General features: G+C 41.5%; 1 protein-coding gene across 7 annotated transcripts in view; it reads right to left on the bottom strand.

The window, feature by feature from the left end:
- The window catches only part of NPAS3 (neuronal PAS domain protein 3), an 839,196-nt gene that overhangs the window by 21,670 nt on the left and 797,556 nt on the right, over positions 1-19,970 (bottom strand). For all 7 annotated transcript variants that reach the window (XM_077908991.1, XM_077908998.1, XM_077908992.1 and 4 more), the window contains 2 exons: positions 6,976-7,169; positions 2,667-2,773 (listed from right to left, as the gene is read on the bottom strand). In XM_077908991.1, coding sequence (XP_077765117.1) covers positions 2,667-2,773; positions 6,976-7,169 — 301 coding nt within the window. The remainder of the gene's footprint in view (positions 1-2,666; positions 2,774-6,975; positions 7,170-19,970) is intronic.

The following is a 19,970-nucleotide window of genomic DNA, read 5'->3' as shown; positions in this document are numbered from 1 at the left end:
TGAGGCATCCTTCAGTAATAGCCTAGGGCTTTGGACAAGCAAGATGCTGTGCTGGCTTTTTGCCTTTTCTTCCAGTGTTTACACAACCAAGACTTATTACATGCTCTGTCATTTTGTTACTGGGCTGGCTTTGGTTTGAGAATTAGGTAAACATCAGACATTCCATCACACAATTTTAGACTCAATCTTACTTTATAATGATGTTAATGTTTATTGTACAAAGCGAGATGCATTTGTATATTTTAGCATTTTATTTCAGTCACAGAATGCAAAACCTGACATTGGCATCAGTTTGATTTTTTTTTTTTGTGTGTGTGTGTGTGATTGAAGATATTAAGCACTACAAGAACGTTGAAATTTCAATCTGATTAGGATCAAAATTCTTCAGGATCAAAACACTCCTTTTCCTCCCCCTACAGTTTTACTAATTGTGTGCTACTTGACATTGTGGAGTTATTCCACAGCATGATAGCTAAATATGTGAAGTGTATTTTACTGTGCAGAATTATCAGCTCATTTTATTTGTTTTTCTTGTGTTTGAGGTTATTAAAAGAACTTAAAATTAGAAGTCGTGTGTATGAGTTGAAAGAGTGAACTCAATCATTGTTAGTAGGCTAAATCATAAAGCAATAGCCAGTATGTCAATATCAAGTAATGAAAAAAATCACAGAATTTAAAAGCATACCTTCTCTGTTTATTAGTTGGCAAGATACCAGCAAAATTAGGGGACTAGCACAATAGTGAATGGCAGAGTTGATTTTCAGCCCTCTCAAATTATTCTGGTTACTGAAAATGAGATAAAAGTAGATCGGAAAGAATGGCATCAAACATATTTGTTGGAGACCTTTGCTTCATGGGAAGAAATGAACTGCCCTAGCTCACTGTTCCTGAGGAATTGTGTTTCTTCAAGCTGTAAATCAAATCCCAGAGAGATAGCATGACGTTTTCCAAATAATAACTGAGGATGACATAGTTCTTTTTTGTCAGCACCAGGTTTCTGAAGTTAGACCTCAATTAAGATTCCAAAATGAAAAAGCACCCTTCTCTCCCCACACACATGGTCCATGACAGCGTCCTAAAAACAATATATTCATTTTTAAAGTCTGGATCTCTGGCATACATTGGTCTACAAATACATTCAGAGCTTCCTCCAAAGATCCTGATTTTTCTCCATCTTCTCTAAATTCCCAGCTACAAAGAACCTGATGTTTCTTTTCAGAAAACAGCATCATTTTTTTCCCCCAATTAATTGAAGAGCCATCTGCTTCTGCGATGCACAACACCCATTCATTCTTAGCAACAAGTGTGTTCCCTAAATCCCTGGTGTGCAATACCAAGGCACGCGCTCAGTGTCGGGAGCAGAATTTGCTGGAGAGCGGCCTCGCAGGCAGGCTTTTCCCAGAGACATGATATATACAAAACCTGACACTGAACTAGGTCCCATGTCCATGTTGCTAATGCAGGCGTAAAAAACAGTACGAGATGCTCACACTTTGAGACTCTGGCTGGCTTACCGTCCTGCCATTATGCTTTGGAAGATGTGAGTTTAAAACGAGCAAACAACTGCAAAGAGCAGGAAAGACCTGAGCCGGCTCTCCTCAGCCACGCCAGGAAAGGGGAGAGGAAGTAGACTGAAGGGCCACCAGGAAAACATGATCGTCAAGCCGTCCTATCTCATTTGTGGCACCCTGCATGTATTTAAAACCAGAGTTCAGGACTGGGTTTAGAACCATCTAGGAAGATGAGCTCGTTGGGCCCTCGTCTTTGAGGAAGAGTCTGGTGATTGTTCATAAAAAGGATTTCTGGTTGGAAAAGGGGCAGGCTCTTCCTCAGAGGTTCTGCAGACCATGCCTCATGTCTCAGGGGATTGTCAGAGCCCTTCCACACACGGTGGAAACGGCCCACCAAGTTTGATGAGGGAAACTGCATGGGACACTAGTGTGGGTGGGGGCTTCTGCTTGGACCTGGGCAGAACACTGCTGGTCTTCCTTTCTTTAGATGCCAAAAAAAGATGCCTTGGAGGTTCAACTTGTGAATCAGGAGCTGGGAATCGACTCAAAGAGCTGAGATGAGTTCCTCTCTCCTGGGAGTCAGGAGATGGAGGTATCTGTTCCACTGAATAACCCTCTGTCCAGAAATAACAGTGAAAAGACACTGCCTTTAAGAGCTGCCGTGTCCACACGATGTGCTCTGCCCCTGTGGTCTGGCTTCCTCCTTGCCCCGGTTGTGCGGTCAGTCAAGTAGGAATTGCTATAGGCTCTGGTCTGTCTGAACTTGTCTTCTCCCACATATATCTTGCAACAGAGACCACTAATTTCAGAGTGGAACTCACTCTCTGGAAAATGAAAGGGTCAAGAAAGCACTTAAGACAAAGGTTCCCCCATCACTTCATGGGAGAGAGAGCACAAGAGACCACAACATCCCATGTGAGGGCCTAAAAATCCAGCAACTTCTCTGGGCCTGAGTTCCAACTTTCAATCTAATTCCAACACAAGTTGAAGTGATTTATGTCTCACTTTTCCTCCCCTGCATGCTGACAGTCAGTCATCTCAGGGAGAAATCAGCACCAAAACCAAACAGACAGCAGAGAGAAGAGAGAGAGAGAGATAGAGAGAGAGAGAAAGATGACCCCAGCCAGGCTGTCCCCACACACAAGAGGTACTTACAGTCTAGGTGACTGTGTCTGATGCCCTCAACATCTTCGGCGTGGATGAAGTGATAGCATCTCTTCCCTACAATGTCTACAGGGGTCAGGTCCATATAATCACTAATCCTGCAGAGAGAGGAACACAGGCTGGAATTCAGAAGGGGAGGAAATACAGAAATTGTTCAATGGCTTAGAAACGAATCTGCCTACGGTTTTCATTATACCAGGGTACCTGGGAGAGGTGGCACCCTGAGGGAAAGGAAGCCCTTTACAGATAAGATGATTTCCTTAAAGGATGTCGGACTTTTCCAAAAGTAGGGAAATGTGCTAGATCAAGCAACTGTGTTTAAATAATGAGACAGGTTTTTCGTTTCTTTCTTTTTTTTTTTTGGCATCAGAAGGCACATTTGGACAACATAATTCCATGAAATTATTGAGAATCAGTAACAATACAAGATCCTCATTAGAGGCCAAGATAATTCAAGGTTACATAATAAAATAAAAACATGTTATGGTGATACCAAATGATTAGAGACACCTTTCATTTAAACAGATTGGTCTTCTATTGGGTATTTCCATGAAAAAGGGCTTCAACTGCTTCTTGGCACAAAGTCCAAATTGGCATTCAAGGGATATAATTTAAATGCTGAGACATACAGATGCCTGGGGGTATTATCTTTTTCAGCCTTAGTCATTTGGGAGCTCAGCTTTCACTCCTGGCCCTTTTAACTGGTACTTTGTGGTGGATTCCACACAGAAACTTTTAAACCATTTCAGCAGCTCTTCCAGGCTTGTGCTTGACAGTACGTGTGTGTAAGCCCGTGTCATTGATTGTGCACACGTCAATGTCCTCAGGCAGGAGCACAGAAAAATAGAACAGAAATTGGAAAACATGTTGGGGGGGGGGATCTGCCCTGATTTACACAAAGACGTCAAAATGCTTATTATCCTCCTCCCTGTCCAGGTACAGATTGGTTTTGGGCGGTCCAAAACGGAACATATCTTTTGTTTATTCTCTTTACTGTCTCTGTGCTTTTTATGGTTTATGGCTTATGACAGAGCCAAATAGGAAGTGAGTCTTTAGAAAGAACATATTTAAGAAACCTCTGAGATCACTGCTGGAGAGTTCAAGCTGACCTCCAAGGCAGGGAAATAAGGAACAAAACCAAACCAGAATAATGTGGAATACAATTAAAATGTACTATCCAGTGAGTGGATTTCTCAATGTCTAATATTAAATAAGATTTTTGGCCAAACTAGAATTCTTGGTAAGACGAGACAAAATGGGGGCAGTATGAAGAGCTTTATAACCCCATGGTTTTCTGGTAGCAAGGCAGATTATTAGTTGGTGTTTTCCTAAAACCATTAGCACCTTTCTAAGCTCTGTTTATACCCCTTTTCTATAAATGGGTGAACAAGGATGTCGTTAAAAGGCCCTCATTGGTGTTTCTGAAATTTGCCAGCTCCTCTGAAAGCATCTGATGTCAGCCCTGTGTGCGGCCGTCCTAGGGAATGCAGGGGAGAAGAGTGGTCTCTAGAGTCCAGAAGAGGGCTTGAGTTGCTAGTAGCAGTTCCCTAATTAACCAATAAACCCTGGGGAAAAGCCAGCCATACTTTAGGGAAGATGTTCTTTAGTTTATGCTTTATTGGAATGAAATCCTTCAAAATATTTGAAGCACTTCTATGTACCAGAGCCTGTGACTCTGAGCCTCAGTTTCCTTATGTATAAAAGCAATTTAACAGATTGGCCAGGGGATTAATGAATGAAATGAAATGAACATAGCACAGTGGCTGGCACATAAGGTATGCTATCTCCTCAGGTCAAATAAGCAGTTACTTTTAACACAGGTCCTTTTAAAATAATTTATATCATCAGTTGAGAATTAATGCCGTATTGTATTGGCTAATAAGGGGTTGTGGAAAACAATTTTTTTTAAGGGAAGAAAAAAGGCTTAAAGTGGGTCACAGAAAATGATCTCAATTATTGGAGTGGCACCATAAGGCACTCAGGTCCATGAAGTAGAATTAATCAATCTTTGATCACAGGAATGAAAATTAAGTGAGGGTTTTGGGATAGGACAATCACCAGGAGTAGGTCAATAAGATGAGGCTCTGTTTTTCGGAGGGAGTAATGGTAGTAAAATCTGAATCAAGGGAGCCCAACATAGGTTTTCAAAGATGTAAAGCCACAGGTTGCATCAGCCTTTCTATCTGCCTCCCTGGGTTGGAGCTTCATCTCCAGCATTCTATATTTTTAATCAGGATACACAGCTTTGTGGACTAGGACTGTGTTCTTCAGTGGATGCATAGATATGACAGGTCTCCTTCACTGGTTAGTTGGACTGCTTGCTTAGCAATCGGCCTGACTTCTCTAGAAAAAAAGAGTGACAAGTAATGCAGGAAGGCCCACATGTGGCTAAATGCCTGGTTTTAAAATCTGGCACATTTTGAGTTCAAATTGTGACCTTGGGCATATCACTTACTCTTCCTCTCTAAACTGAAATGGCCTGAGGGTGATGAAGACGGTGGCAACACTCATCTCACAGAACTGTCTTGAGGCTTAAATGAGATGATGTACATGCTGAGCTTCGCATATTGCCGGGTGTGTACTAAGCGTTCAACAAAAGCTAACTATCTTTATTATTACTTGCTAACCCTTGCTAATCATTTTGCTGCTTTCCTGATATTCTTTTGCCATTCCAGAATACCTTACACATAGCCAAGTACACAGTCACAATGATCACAATTTTAAGAAATGCCAACCAAACCTGAAAAACAGATTTAGAGTTACTTATTCAATAAGAGTGATAGGTGCGTGGTATCTTCTCCCCCATGGAACACGAATAGCTCAGGTGGGTGTTTTTTTTCTCCTGGAGAATTCTTTCCTTTGAATCCAATTCTGACCAGAAATGGTACGCATTTCTAACTTGGTCTCAACATCCTCAGAACTTCCCAGTGGGCTGAATATAGATGCTGGCTATATTCCTCTTGGCTAGGCCCTGGAAAGGTCAATTATCTGAGCTACTTGACCATTATGCTCTTGCATTTCGCCTCTAAAGGCACTACCAGGGCTCGGTGAACATACACTACGTTCATGCCTGACAATAATCTGTGCCACAAAAGCACCCTCTCAAAACTGCCTCAATGATTCTGCCTGTGGCACCAGCAGATGGATGGTATCATGGAAGCTTCCTTCCCATGACCGATTGGTGGATGGTTCCCCTTCACTCTTCTTCCTGTGCCCCGTGATTCTCTCTTCCTCAAATCGGTCTGATGATGGGCTGGTGACTTCTGGGTGAAAGGTCTGAGGGGGCACTGTCCCATTTCCTTGTCCCTTGCTTTGTGCTTAATGGAAAAAATGAACTTTTAAACCAGAGGTTAAAAAGTCCTTTTATCAAAGCTCAGTGTTAAGGAAGGACTGCCAAGTCGTTTATATGATGAGTCTTTTTTTTTTTTTTTTTTTAAATTTATGATAGCAAACGTCAGGATTACAACGTTTTATTTAATAGGTTTGCCGATTTTTTCATCCTTTTCCCTCTGGGGGCCTCAAATTCTCATTTCTCCCCCTACATGTGTTGTGGCTTGAATATGTCCCTCCCATCACCAAATTCATCTATTGAAGCCTTTACACCCAATGCCATAGTATTAGGAGGTGGGGCCTTTGGGAGGTAATTAGGTTTAGATGAGGTCCTGGGGATGGAGCCCCTGTGATGGGATTAGTGTCCTCATAAGAAGAGGAAGGGACCAGCAAGTAGGCCGCTATCTGCAAGCCGGGAAGGGGGCTTTCACTAGGAACCTCATTAGCTTGTACCTTGACCTTGGACTTCCCAGTCTCCAGAACTGTGAGAGAGAAATGTCTGTTGGGTAAGCCCCCTGGTGTGTGGTGACGCATTCTCCAGCCCTCAAGCAGCTAAGGCAATGTGCTGAACAGCTCTGTGAACCCTGAGCCTCCCGAGGCTGGGCCTGGACAGTAGTCAGGGAGTGGGGCTGACCGAGGCATCCGGAGATACCTTTTGCTGCATAATTTTGCCAAGAACGTCTCAGCCCTGCTCTCTCCTTGGGTTCTCGGCCAAAATGGGTCTTAATTATAGCATATGGATGTCTGGGTATCCCGATTCATTCCATTGTCGTCCCTAATGGAAATCAGGACAGCAATGTAGATTTTAAATAAAAAGCATGTTTGGTGTCAGTCCAAGCAGCCATTAAAAATAAGATCAGGATTTCTAATGAGCCTCGCTGGGAGAGTAAAATCCTTCCGACCGCTGCAAACGCCAACCTTCACCAACGTGTAGCGTACAACAGAGGAAATGAGAACAAAAACAAAGTACCTATTTTCACAGTAAATGATATTGAGGTCCATATTTACTCGAGTGACGAACATATGGCAGTCAATTCTGACTTCATTGATCGTAGGGGGAGGCAGGGCATGAGCCACAACCACAAGGCCCATGATTTGGCTGGGAACGGTCCTCCCGTGGGAGAGAGACACCCTCAGTCGTAGCCGGCCCGTGATGTGAATCACCTGTAACAGAACATTAAGGACAGGACACAGTCACATTTACGTCTGGGACGTAACAGTATTTCTTTTGAGAAATGCAAAATTATGTCTGGAACGACCAGCATTAGCTTGTATCTTCTGTAACGATAATGGCTGTCAAAGTGCCCTCAATGTCCCCAAGGCAGGGACATAAGAGTAATAATATTATATGCTGAGCTTTTCTCAAGGCAGCATTATTACCATGCTATTGCTATTTTCAAGACTTTGTCTTTCCCGTTCTTCTTTTCTCTCGCCCTCTGTTTTTTTTTTTTTTTTTTTTTTAAGATTTAGAGGAAATGTACAACCAGTTAAAATGACCAGAGAGTTGAGCAATGAGCTGCAAAGGCAAATGGTTGAATTGTCTGCCCTTGTTAATGGATGATGCTTGTCTGTTTCCAAATCTGTACTGAGTGGAATTACATGGTCATCTCCTTTCAGAAGTATGGCCCAGAACTTTCCTTCACTGGTTCACTGGGGATGGGAGTGGGGGTTGATAACGCAAAAAGGCCAAAAGACTCCAATTAATACAAGTCTTAGTGGCAATGACATGAATGGGCCCTTCAGAACATAGATATTCCATGTCAGAAGGCACTGAGCTACCAGTACTACTGTGATTCATTGCACTGCCCTATGGGGTTGAAGCTCAGAGGAGCTTGGCCTATCATTTGTTCCTCGAACTCATTCTAAAGTAGGATCAGGAAATCTGCACCGTTTTGGTGGCTCATTTCGGTTTCCTGTGCAGAAACAGGTGGGAGAATATTGGACCGTGATTTTTGGTTTCTTAGCCGAAGTATACCACAGATAGTCCAAGCCAGCCAGAACCAAAGTAAAGTGGTTCATGTTCCTCACACAACTTAAGTAGTATTTTTACAGATGCCCTTTGAAAAAATCCCTTTGCTTATAAACTACACATAGAAGGGCAGCCATAATGTCAATTTCCTTAAGTGATGTTTTGAGGAAACGAAATCATAAAAGGGTGGAAAAGCATCAGGGATTATGTGCTTTTGGGATGATGGAAGTCGTTGTGTGTGTGGATGCGTGGGGAGAGGAGGCTGCTGGAGATGCATGTGTGTCCCCCTGTGTGTGTCCTCTAGCTGTGTTCCTAGGACTGTGCTGTGGTGCGGGGGACCCTCCAAAACTAGGCTGTAGATGTAATCACTGTGAGCCATTGTATCAGGGAGCTCAGTTTAGTCGTTAACCAAGTTCACGCCCTTGGTTTGCCTCTCTAAAAATGCATCACTGAGCACCAAACCACTTTTTGAGACTGTACTCTTCCTTCTTCACCATAAGGAACTCAAGTGGGAAAGTGGGTCTCTGGCTTCCCAGGAGCAATAAGAACTAGCCACTGCTCTCCTTCCCAGGGGCTTGACTGGTAATTCCTTTTTCATTTTGTTTTTGTTTCCCTTAAGTTATTCAGTTTTCTAAAAGAAAGCCACACTGCTGTCAGTCAGGAGGCAGGATCAAAGCTTACAGGGCTACCCTTTGGAGTCCTGGTGTCCTAAATAATACCTTTTCCCTGGTTCCCCTTCACATTTGCACCCAGCGCTGCAGATCTGGCGATGCCAATGAGAGAGATTACTGAGGATACTTCAGGAGCAGCTTTGTGACCACCCACATTTGAAGTTGACTAAAATTCATACTCAATGCACCTTTGCTTTAAGCTTTGGTCAGACGAGCTACTTTATGAATATTTGAAAATGTTCCTAGAGGCAAGGATGCTAAAACACCATCACAGACACACATTTTTGTAAGACCTCATTAACTAATAAAGAAATAGCTAAAAGAAATGGGATTAACTTCACAGGAGGGGTGTTAACAGTCCCTGGTCCTCCTCCCAGCTAGGCTTACATAGATGCTCATTTATCATTATCTGTCGTGTTTTATCAGGAACTCTTAGCTTCTTGGAAAAACAGATCTATAAATGCTCAAGAAAATATGCACTCAGAAATGATATGATAAATAAATCCTCACTTGGTATTCTATTCCAAAGCAATTTATGGGCTTCTGGGCTAGAAAACATTTTGGGAAGGCACAGAGGCAGCTAGCGGGGGAGCTGTGTGCATGTCAGATTTGCCTATCCTCCATCTCTGGCTTTGCCTGTGGCCATGAGGGTGTTGAGGGAGGTCAAAAGTTAGGTCCCGTAGGGGTCTAGATTTGTCATTTTCTGATTTTGTTACCCAGGACAAGTCACACAACTTTCTGCATCTCAATTTTCTTTTTTGTGAAATGGGGATAATAAGGAGCATTCTGCAGGGACGTTAAGAAAATGAAAAGAGGGGATGCCTGGATGGCTTGACTGTTGAGTGTCTGCATAGGGCATGATCCCGGGTCCAGGAATCGAGTCCCGCATCGGGCTCCCCGCGAGGAGCCTGCTTCTCTCTCTATGTCTCTGCCTCTCTCTCTGTCTGTCATGAATAAATAAATAGAATCTTAAAAAAAAGAAAGAAAGAAAGAAAGAAAGAAAGAAAGAAAGAAAGAAAGAAAGGAAGAAAGAAAGAAAATGAAAAGAGGTAATGGAGGTGAACACTTTCTACCTTGTGAAGAAGTGTCCAAATTTCATTATAATTCTGTTTGCCCTTCAAAATATCAACTGAATAATAAAGATCAGGACTGATGACTAATTTAATCTTGACCCAAAGCCTAATAAATGAATTATTCTTATTTTAAAGGTTAATAAACTTTCATGTTTGGGAGACAATTTAGGAGGGTCTACCTTAGGTCCTTCTCTCTTTCATTTTTTTTTTTTTTAATGTGGAAAAGAAGCTTCTGAAAAGTCCGTTCCCTGCCCAGAACTGCCTAGCTTAGAAATGGCAAAAAGAGCTCAGAACCCAGTTATCTAGGTGTTGTTAGAGGGTCATTTCAACTTTGTTACGCTTATGTGCATATTTTTATTGGATGCAACATCACAAGTTTATACTAGATGCCAATTTACTACCTTCAGTAAACTGTATATTAATCTTTAAAAATATTTCACTTATAACCAGAAGCTCAGGTTATTTGAAAAGTCTTTGAGAAGCAATACACATTAAGATGAAGAGGAAAAAAAAACCCTAATGCGGTAACTAAACAGTTAAGAAACGTCAAAGGATATGTTTGTCTGTAAGTACCTCTGGAGGTGAGGGAGGTTGAGACTGATGAGAAGAAAGGGATATCTGTTAAGTTCCATACTTAATTTTTAGGTTGAAATTAATGTATTTTTCCAAATCCATTTCATAATGCAGACATTTTCCCCCCAAGTGGCAGGTTATATAAAATATTAGAAACATGTCTGAACGCACATACAGAAACACATAGATAGTTGAGTTTTTCCACTTTGTAGTTGCTTTGAAGGCCTGAGGTCTACAAGACAGAGTATTGTCAGAAGAGCTGAGTTTAAGTCCTAGCCCTGGCACTGTACAGACATGCAACTATGATGCTCAAAGAACTGAAATGACATATTGACTTTCTAGATCAGTATAGTAGAGATTAAAAACCCAGTATATATAAAAAAAATAAAAATAAAAAATAAAAAATAAAAAAAAAATAAAAAAAAATAAAAACCCAGTATAAAGTGAATAAATTCAGTGTAAAGGTGTCTTTGTTTTCTTAAAAAGGCATTTTTGTTTTCTTCATCAAAGCACCTAATATTGGTGCTTTGGTTTCTAAAACATACTATGTGCAAGGGACCTTGCTAGGTGCCAGGGAGCAGACCACAGTGACTCAAATGTAACCTGTCCTCAAAGAGTTTACAGATTACACCGTGGGAGGAGACATGTGTAATTACTTGTAATACAGTGCTCTTGGGAGATGACACAGTGTCTGATAAAGAAAGTGGTTCTCCAGCCTGGTTATGTGACAGAATGACCTGTGGAGCTTTATCAACATGTGGATTCCCAGACTTTGTCTCCTAGAAATTTTAATTCAGTGGGACTGTGCTGAGGTCTAGCATTTATTTGTTCTTTGAAGCTTCAAAGTGATATCTACTCTTGGAGAATATCTGGCTAAGTGGGTTTGGAGTTAAACTGGTGATTTTCAACCATGCTATACATTGGAATTACCCCAGGAGTACCTAAAAATCTCCATGTGAGAGGTCCCCAAATTGGGTTTCTTGCTGGGTGTGGAGCCTACTTAAAAAAAAAGAAAAGTCTCCATGTCCAAGCTGTACCCAAGACCAATTAAATATGGATCTCTGGGGTAGGGGCCTTTCCAGGTCTTACAGGGCTGAAATGATTAGCTAAAATGTATTTAGAGTGCCTTCATAGGTGCCTGATATATAGTGTGCATGCTCACAAATACAATTTCAGTTAAGTTAGAAGTGTGCGCCATAAGAAAGATACAGAGTAAGAGCTTGGAGAATTCAGGATAGGAAGGAAATACCTTTGACAGAAGGATCAGGAAGGCTATGTGAAACTGGCATTAGAATAAATTGTTGACATAAGAGAGGACTATAGAATGGTGAAAGGGGCTTCCACACAGGGAAAAGGGCAAGAACAAATAACATAAAAGGGAACTACTGGGAATGTCCAGGCCTCTGGGAGTGCTTCAGTTGGTGTGAGCAGGAGAAGAGACAGAAATGGGTGGACCAAAATGGCAGGCAGAAGCATTAGACATTAGCAATAATGGGAGCTGAGGAGAAGCACCATGATTTTGTGCCTATTTTATAAGATGATGATGATGATAGACTGAATGGAAGAATTGCTGACAGAGGGACAAAAAAGATTTCCCTGTGGTATTTTGTATTTGAGCAGCTTGGAATCATTCTGGACAGGGTCTCCTGGGGAGAGCTGGAAAAAGGAGTTGGACACATAAGAGATGATAATTGAAGGAATAGTTTTGGAAGGTGGTCCCCCTTACTCCCCATGATAGTTAAAACCAACAGGTTAATGGAATTATCAATAAAGAAAATAGACATGAGAGAAGAGCAAAGGCATCCCTCTCCGCTCCCTGCTGTGAGCATCTGAAACCTAAGGCAACTTCTCTTTTTCTCTAAGTTAAGGTTCTCTTACTCTATCAGGATTATTTTTGTAAAAAAAAAAAAAGGAATATTTCTGAAAGCTTGAAATCCCCTTTTTCTCCACCCGCAATTCCATTCTGACATAAATGCCAAGCTTGCCATATCGTTACTAGTCCCAGTGGTAATCCCAAAGAATGGGATGGCTTCCTTGTAAAGTTAAGTAGGTGAATGGGAAGTGACTTTAAATACAAACATATAAGCCTAAATACTAATATTATGTCAAGAACCGTGAAACTATAAAAATAGCACAGATACTATAAAATGGGAGGAGTATTGTGACATAGAAATAACATTGAATTGGAAAATGGAACATTTGGTTTTAGTTCTGGTCTGGTAATTTTGGCGAGTCATCTACTTTGGCCAAGGTAGCATTCCTCAGATTAAAAAAACAAAAACAAAATGGAGCATAAGAGCCAGATGAGACATAGGGTTCGTGTGAAGTTCTAGAGAATTCTATGGCTTAATGGTCCATGGAGTGGCCTCTAGTGTGCTGTAGCACTATCCTTCACCACTCCCCTACCATGCTTACAACTCCGTGGTCAGGGCAGGAGTTTCAGAGTCCAGCTGCAAGTTAATAAATGCAGAGTTTACTTTAAGAATTGATCAATAGGGTTTTATGGGTTATATCTGGGTTGAAACAGTACTTTGGTTTTGGCCAATGCCAGGTAAAAATTGCCTCTGTGTTCTAAAGGTTCATCTTAGTCTGGCCTTAAATCTAATCTACAGACATTCTTTAAAAGAGATTTCTAAAATAAGAGATTCTTTGCCCCCGAACTCAATTTTATATAAGAGCTCAATCCTCATGCTTCCTTTCATTGTTCTTGTTTTATCATAAAGAGCTCTACAAAAATGCTAAAGCCTGTATTTTTGCAAACCTCTTACACAGCACTGCCCAGATGCCAGCCACAGTGAAGCAGAATGTGCAGGGTTTTGGAGTTGAAATTCTACCATCTTTGATAAAAAATGTCCAAATTAGCATTATCTGACAGTCCCATATTGAAGAAATCATTGTTTGACTTTTATTTTTCTTCTGATACACCCAGCGGATGTGCGCAGTGCTGTAAGTACATGTCCACAGAGTTTAGGATGAGTGTGGGAGTGTTAACAAGCCACGTTTCTTGGACAAATATATATTTCTCTTCCTGCCATATGCTCTTTCAGTCATCTGTTAGTGATAAACACTTAGATGTGCTCCACTAATATCTCCTCATTATAAACAAGCCCATCACAAAGACCTTGATAAAACCTCCCCTCTGTCAATACTCAAGGAAAGAAAGTCTGCAACAGAAAAATACATCTGGAAGCTATTCTCCATTCTTTCAGGAATAAATTTTGGTACTAGTAATATGAACCGTTTTCTTTATCAAAAGGAAATGCTAAGTATTATGTGCATTATTTTCCACATATAATGTCAATTACGGAACAGAGCTAGGCAAATAGGAACAAAAAAAAAAGCTGCAGGCGTGAGAAAACTATGGATTCTCTGGGTTGAGAGCATCTTCAGAGATTTTTCACTTGTCCTTTAAGGGAATCCAAATTTACCTTAAAAATTAAGCTTCCTTCCGGCACTCCAGTCTTTTCTCTTTTCTTCCCCTGTAGAAGTCTGGGTTAGCATACAGATCATCAAATCACTAGCTCAGGTGGGAAAGTCAGCTAATTATTTTTAAGTGGTGGGGGCTTTGAGGTGACCCCCAACCCGCAAAAAGATAAAGGTTTAGCCCGGTCTCCCAAACCTAAACATCTAGCCTATAGCATAACAACTTCATTTAAACCGGCGTGAGGATATCAACCTGATAGAAATTACTTAGTGCAATTTGTAGGGAGTCGGTCTCCCGGACTTAGACCATATTCATGGGTTGGAGAATTGGCCTAAATTCTCTGTCCCTGTCTCTCTGACTCCTGCTACTTCAGTCTTTGTACAAGGCCCTGAGAAAAACAAAATAAAACAGCAAGAAAAAAGCTTGGCCAAAACCAAGTACTTGTCCAGAAAGGTGAGCAGTACAGAGAAGAGGGCTCCTAGCTGAAGAAAGTGCCATTGGACTCCGTAGGGGTAGGACAGCAGAAGGCCATTCCCCTTCCTTTTCCAGGAGCTCACATTGTATTTCTGAAAAATTACTCTATTCTAGTAGGCTTGGTCATAATTCACAATAAGACTTGAGCAACTGGGGATAAATAAAAGGTAGAAGAAGAAAAAGGTAACTTCTCAAGGCAAGGGTGAGATTTCGGGGAGGTGAGGTTGTGGGGGGGAATGAGGTGGTGGCAGGGAGTGGGTAAAAATGCAGACTTTTTTCAGGGCCCCCAGGAGGATGCAACAGGAGAGGTGGTCTTGGAATCCCCTCATCAACTAGGTGTGAAGATAGCCATCAGCTCGGGAACCGTGCAGTGGTGGGGGGCTTTCTGGGAGTTTGTCCCTAAGTATCTCTCTAAGATCAGGGACCTGCAATACTGGGCAGGATTCAGCTCACTAAGCTATAGGACTAGCAACAACCTAAGGAGAGTCTCAGATGCGCTCCACTTAGGGCGGCTCTGGCTGCAGAGAAGAGAGGAGGTGAGACTGGGTACCTGGAGAGCATCCTGGCCAAAGGTAAGAAAGAGGAGTCCTTGGTGGAAGCAGTAAAAGGGCTACAGTTAGCAAGTGTTAATTCTCAGGACCTCATCTGGTTTGAATGGCAATAAGGTGAGTGGGAGGGGGATCTAACTGGAGCACAGCCAGTCAGATGCTTGCTTGGACTCCTGAGAAGACTCCTGAAGGTGGGTTCAGGAAGCGGACAGACTGGTAGGGTAAGGGCATTTCTGACTATGGTAAGCAGAGGAAGGAAGGAAGCTGAGGCTAATTTCTCTACCATCACAGAGATTCTAAGGTCTTGAAGGAAGAGACTCATGCACAAGCGTGAGTATGGGCTTTCTTCCAGATATAAAGTCAACTCACACAAGTAACACAAACAATTAAATGGGTCTGGTACACGAGGGAAAACATACTTTCTTCTTTAAATTATAAACCCCGGGGGCACTTGGATGGCTCAGTCGTTGAGCATCTGCCTTTGGCTCAGGTCATGATCTCAGGGTCCTAGTATCAAGCCCCATGTCAGGCTCCCTGCTCAGCAAGGAGTGTGCTTCTCCCTCTCCCTCTCTCCACCTCCTTCTTGTTCTCTCTCAAATTAAATAAATAAATAAATAAATAAATAAATAAATAAATAAATAAGATCTTAAAAAACAAACAAACAAACAAACAAACCTAAATACCTAATGTTGGTATCAGGGATTCATGTTAAAAAAAAGAAAAGAAAACAAAACCTCTAGGGTTAGTGGTTTTGGAATTTGAATGTGCCCAAGAATTACCTGGAAAGCATATTAATTGGGTGGATTCCCAGGCCCACCTCCAAAACTTTGGATTCTTGAAATCTAGGGGGGCCTGGGAATCTGCGTTCACCAAGCACTGGGCTGTCCTCCTGCAGCATCCTTCTTATCTAAAGAGCGGAACCGATCTAGAGATCTTAATGAAGATGACCTAGAGACTGATCACAGACTGCCTCCTACATGAGTGACGAAAGATGAACATGTATTTATGGTTGAATCTGGACTGAAAAAAAGACCCTACTCTATAGAACACAACCCCTTATCTTGGTTCTTTGAAAAATGGAGGATTGGTGCATGATAAGCAGGAACCCTGGGCTGATGTGGGATCAGGATGTATTTTCTGAGCGCAGGGCTGCCCGAGGGAGCAGCCTTGGGAGCCCTGTCAAGGTGCCTTTATTTGTGTAAAGGTCTGCGTTCTCTCGGTGGCCACGCCACAGTGGGCTGCACTGTTGTGCTGCAAGCCTCTTGGGGGAGGTCGAGCTCTGCCAATCCCCTCCCCCTTGCCCAGCCTGCCCCTGGCTTAGCTCCTGATTAATTCAGGGCAATCCTGAGAGGTTAACCCTTAATTTGATGGCTCTGGTGGGGAGCTGAGAGATTGCCGATGATTTATCACCCTCAGTTTTTTTTTTTTTAAATGTAGAAATATTTTCCAAGGCAACAAATAAAAAATTATTTTTAAAACCCACATTTAAAAAACATTAGCTACAGCATTCTTTTCTTACATGACTGTATCCTCCACACATAACAATTACTTCTCATCCATCTCTTTTAACAAACTTCAAATACATAACATAAAAATATAACTATAATTACAGCCTTAGTTTCCCAAAATGTGTCTGGACTCCATATTTGTTTCTTGCTCTCTTTGGAGAAAACAGTCTTTCTTCTACCAGAGATAAGATTTTTTATTGGGATAGTTTAAGCTGGAGAGATTTCCTTAACAAGATTATGTAAATGTATGCCAAAGACATAAACCACATTTTCTCAGAGAGTGGAACACTTCAAATATCATTTAATAAAACAGGACCATGGGTAGAAACACCTCGATAAATTGTTAAGGGGCAAAGCAAGAAGGCTGAACCAGACACATCTGATCAAATTTTGTTTGATTCAGTTACTTTATTAAAGTCTCCTAGAGAAGGACAGAGGACCATCGTAGCTCTGTAGAGGGTAACACTTGTATTCTTCTATCACTTGGTGTGGAGGAGGAGGGGGTATCACACCTCATGGACCCAAGAGGACCCTTGTGGCTTATGGCTAAGAGTCACCGACTTGAAAGTGGAGTGGCAGTTCTCAGTGTAGACAGCAATTTTATTTTCCCACAGCATTAAAAAAAATAAAAAAGAAAAAGACTCAGAACTGGTCCCGTGACAAATAAGGAATAGAAACTGGCTCCCATACAACTACCTATTCCAGCTCCATCCCTACCCCAATACTGTACCATATTATATATTTTCTTTAGAACCCATGAACTCTTATTAGGAAAGATATAAATGAAATGTTTTTTATTTATGATCTTTGCTTAATACTTTTGTTGAATGGGAATTTTACTTAAATTTCTTTAAATTTCTTGAGTTAAACAACTAGTCTTGTTCTAAGTTAGTCTGCTTAGCCTTTGTCTCTCTTGAGTCTGCTAGCAAAATTTATACGTAGACACTCAAAATTGCAACAAATGTCCAAAGACATCTGTATACCATAGACTGAGTGCTTCTCTGCCTGAAGACAGCAGTTCCAGAGAGCTCTTTGCCATCCTGAGAAAATGTGAAGCTAGCCTTAGTCTATCCTCTCCACTCAATCTGAAGACCTACAGGAGAATAAATGACTATACACACACACACACACATATATACATGAACACATATATACACACATGCATACATACATAAATGTATATATGTGTATATACATGTATTTTTAAAAGTGTATATACAATACTTATATATGTATTTTTTATAAAGATTTTATTTATTCATGAGAGACAGAGAGAGAGGCAGAGACATAGGCAGAGGGAGAAGCAGGCTCCATGCAGGGAGCCCGATGTGGGACACGATCCTGGGACTCCGGGATCATGCCCTGAGCCAAAGGCAGATGTTCAATCGCTGAGCCATCCAGGCATCCGTAAACGACTATATTTTTTTTATAACAAAGGAAAACCTTTAGAAAAAAATCGCTCTTATTTGTAGGAGTCAGCTACCCCTTTCTTCCTCAGTTTCTGAGGATGCAGAACTACAGTTATCCATGTAGATGTGTAGATTGGCCTTTGTGGAAGGATAAGTTTCTGGTCTCAAGGGCTGATAGAGTTTTTCAGCAACCACTTCCTTAAGGGGGAAGCACACAAGTATTAATAATTGTATTTCTGATGGTTAATTTAGAAGTTTTTTTTAATTTGTTAAAGATTTTATTTGAGAGCAAGTGAGTAAGAGAAAGGGAGAGAGTGTGCACACACATATAGGGGAGGGGCAGCGGGAGAGGGAGAAGCAGATTTTCCACTGAGGAGGGAGCCCAGTGCGGGCCTCGATCCCAGGACCTTGAAATCATAGCCTGAGCTGAAGGCAGATGCGTAATCGACTGAGCCACCCAGACAGCCAATAATTAAATAATTTTAAAGCAAACACATAGGTTATAAATATTTTTGGAAAAAATTAAAACACTCATAGTCCTCAAATTCAGACATAGAATTCCTTAAAGGTCAAACCCAAAAAGATCACTTCCCAGGATGTTCCAGGAGATATGTGGGACTCAGAAAATAATGCAAGAACAAAGAGCATTCTCTTAAACTGGGCACTTTAGACCCACGTATGTGGAAGAAACCACACAGAAGGAAGCCAAGATTCCTCAGTTTTCCTGGTACACTCAGGCAGCATGTAGCTGTGTGTCTGAGGGACCTTCTTTCTCGACATCAATTTCCTCATTGGGAAAGTGAGTGGGCCTCATGACATGGCCTCTGAGGCCCTTCCCTAGCATTGCATCTGTTGAATCCAGTATCTTTAAACATGCAGCCAGACCCATCCTCAAAGCCCTAAACTTCCATAACTCTCAATCTCTGTTACCTTGGTTTCTATTCTTTAGGAGGCCTGGGTATTATGTGTTGAGCATCGATTAGCAAAGGTCATTTTCTTAAACATTTCTTAACCTGCCCTCTAAACTCTGTAGCTCATATATTTTATAAGGCTGCTTAATTAGTCCTAAATTCCATCCTTCATGAGAGTAATTTCTAGTAATGATACGCCTCTCAAAATGTCTCTTTATGTAGTGAATGAATCTGTACTTGTGCCAAAACCTCTTTGTGTTCAGCATCCCAGAAAGACTGCACGCTGGAGATGGGGGACCTTGCAGAAGGCCTCACGCACCCCTCCCATGTCACAGGTGTGGAGAGGGACACCAATGCGGTGACTATATTGCCCAAGGACACAAAGCCAGTCAGTGGTGGGCACAGGAGGAAAGGCGAGGTCCCCTAACGTCTTGCCTGACGCCTTTTCTCTTATTTGGTAGTGCATTCAGCGGACGTACTCTCTTTGGTTTTCCTCCTTTGTTTTCCCAAATGTGTTTGTATCTCTTATAAATGCCTCGATCAAATTTAGGATTTTAACCTTCAAAAGACCCCATGGCCCTGACATGGGTTATTATCCACTCAGCATATGCTATTCAAAACACTCATGTGACTTTTGTGCCTGTCACCAGCTCATTTGCTGCGTTTGGTTTATTCAGCCATGATTAGAGAGAGTCATTTAGAGACACACATTTGGAAACTCTTTAACAAGCTTCTAGCAGTTTCCTTTCCAAAGCTGTTTAAGTAGATGAGGGTGTGGTGTCAGCAACGACAGCAGTTTCCTCCACACTACTGATTCCCCAGCTATTCCTATGTCTTTATCAGGACTTCCATTTTGTAGAGAGGCTTTTAAAGAAGGAGAGAGAGGGAGAGAGAAACCAAAGATGCACATTTCAGAGCCTCTAAGCCATCATTTCAGTAAGACTGACTAAAAAATTAAAATTGAAACCATCACACTATAACCTGAAAGTTCCCTAAAAAAAAAAAAATCCCCCTCCCTCTTTTTATTTTAAAGAATACTTTTTGAAGTAATTGGCACAAAGACTGTTCTAGTGCAGATTGCTGCAAGTGTGCTCTTGGCAAGAACATCATAAGCACTAGAAAAACTTTAATATGCTCAAGAAGCCAAATACAAACTGACACCAGGAACTCAAGTGTGGGAACAAACAGGGGGAAAAAAAAAAGAGAGCATCTCGATTTAATACAAACCTACGTACAAAGGGACCAATTTCTACGATTCATGATTTAGCATACAATGCAGCTGTCCTCTGAGTGAATATAGAGTAGTTATACATAAGAAATTAGAATTATCAATTCGAGGGAATTTCTCAAGAGTCCTTTTGATATGTAATACGGCAACTATAATGCCTAAGAAACCAGATATCAA

This window comes from Canis aureus, chromosome 9, assembly GCF_053574225.1.
Source record: "Canis aureus isolate CA01 chromosome 9, VMU_Caureus_v.1.0, whole genome shotgun sequence".
NCBI classification, from domain to species: Eukaryota; Metazoa; Chordata; class Mammalia; order Carnivora; family Canidae; genus Canis; species Canis aureus.
The sequence above is the reverse complement of the archived record's forward strand: the minus strand, read 5'-3'. Positions and strand labels throughout refer to the sequence as shown.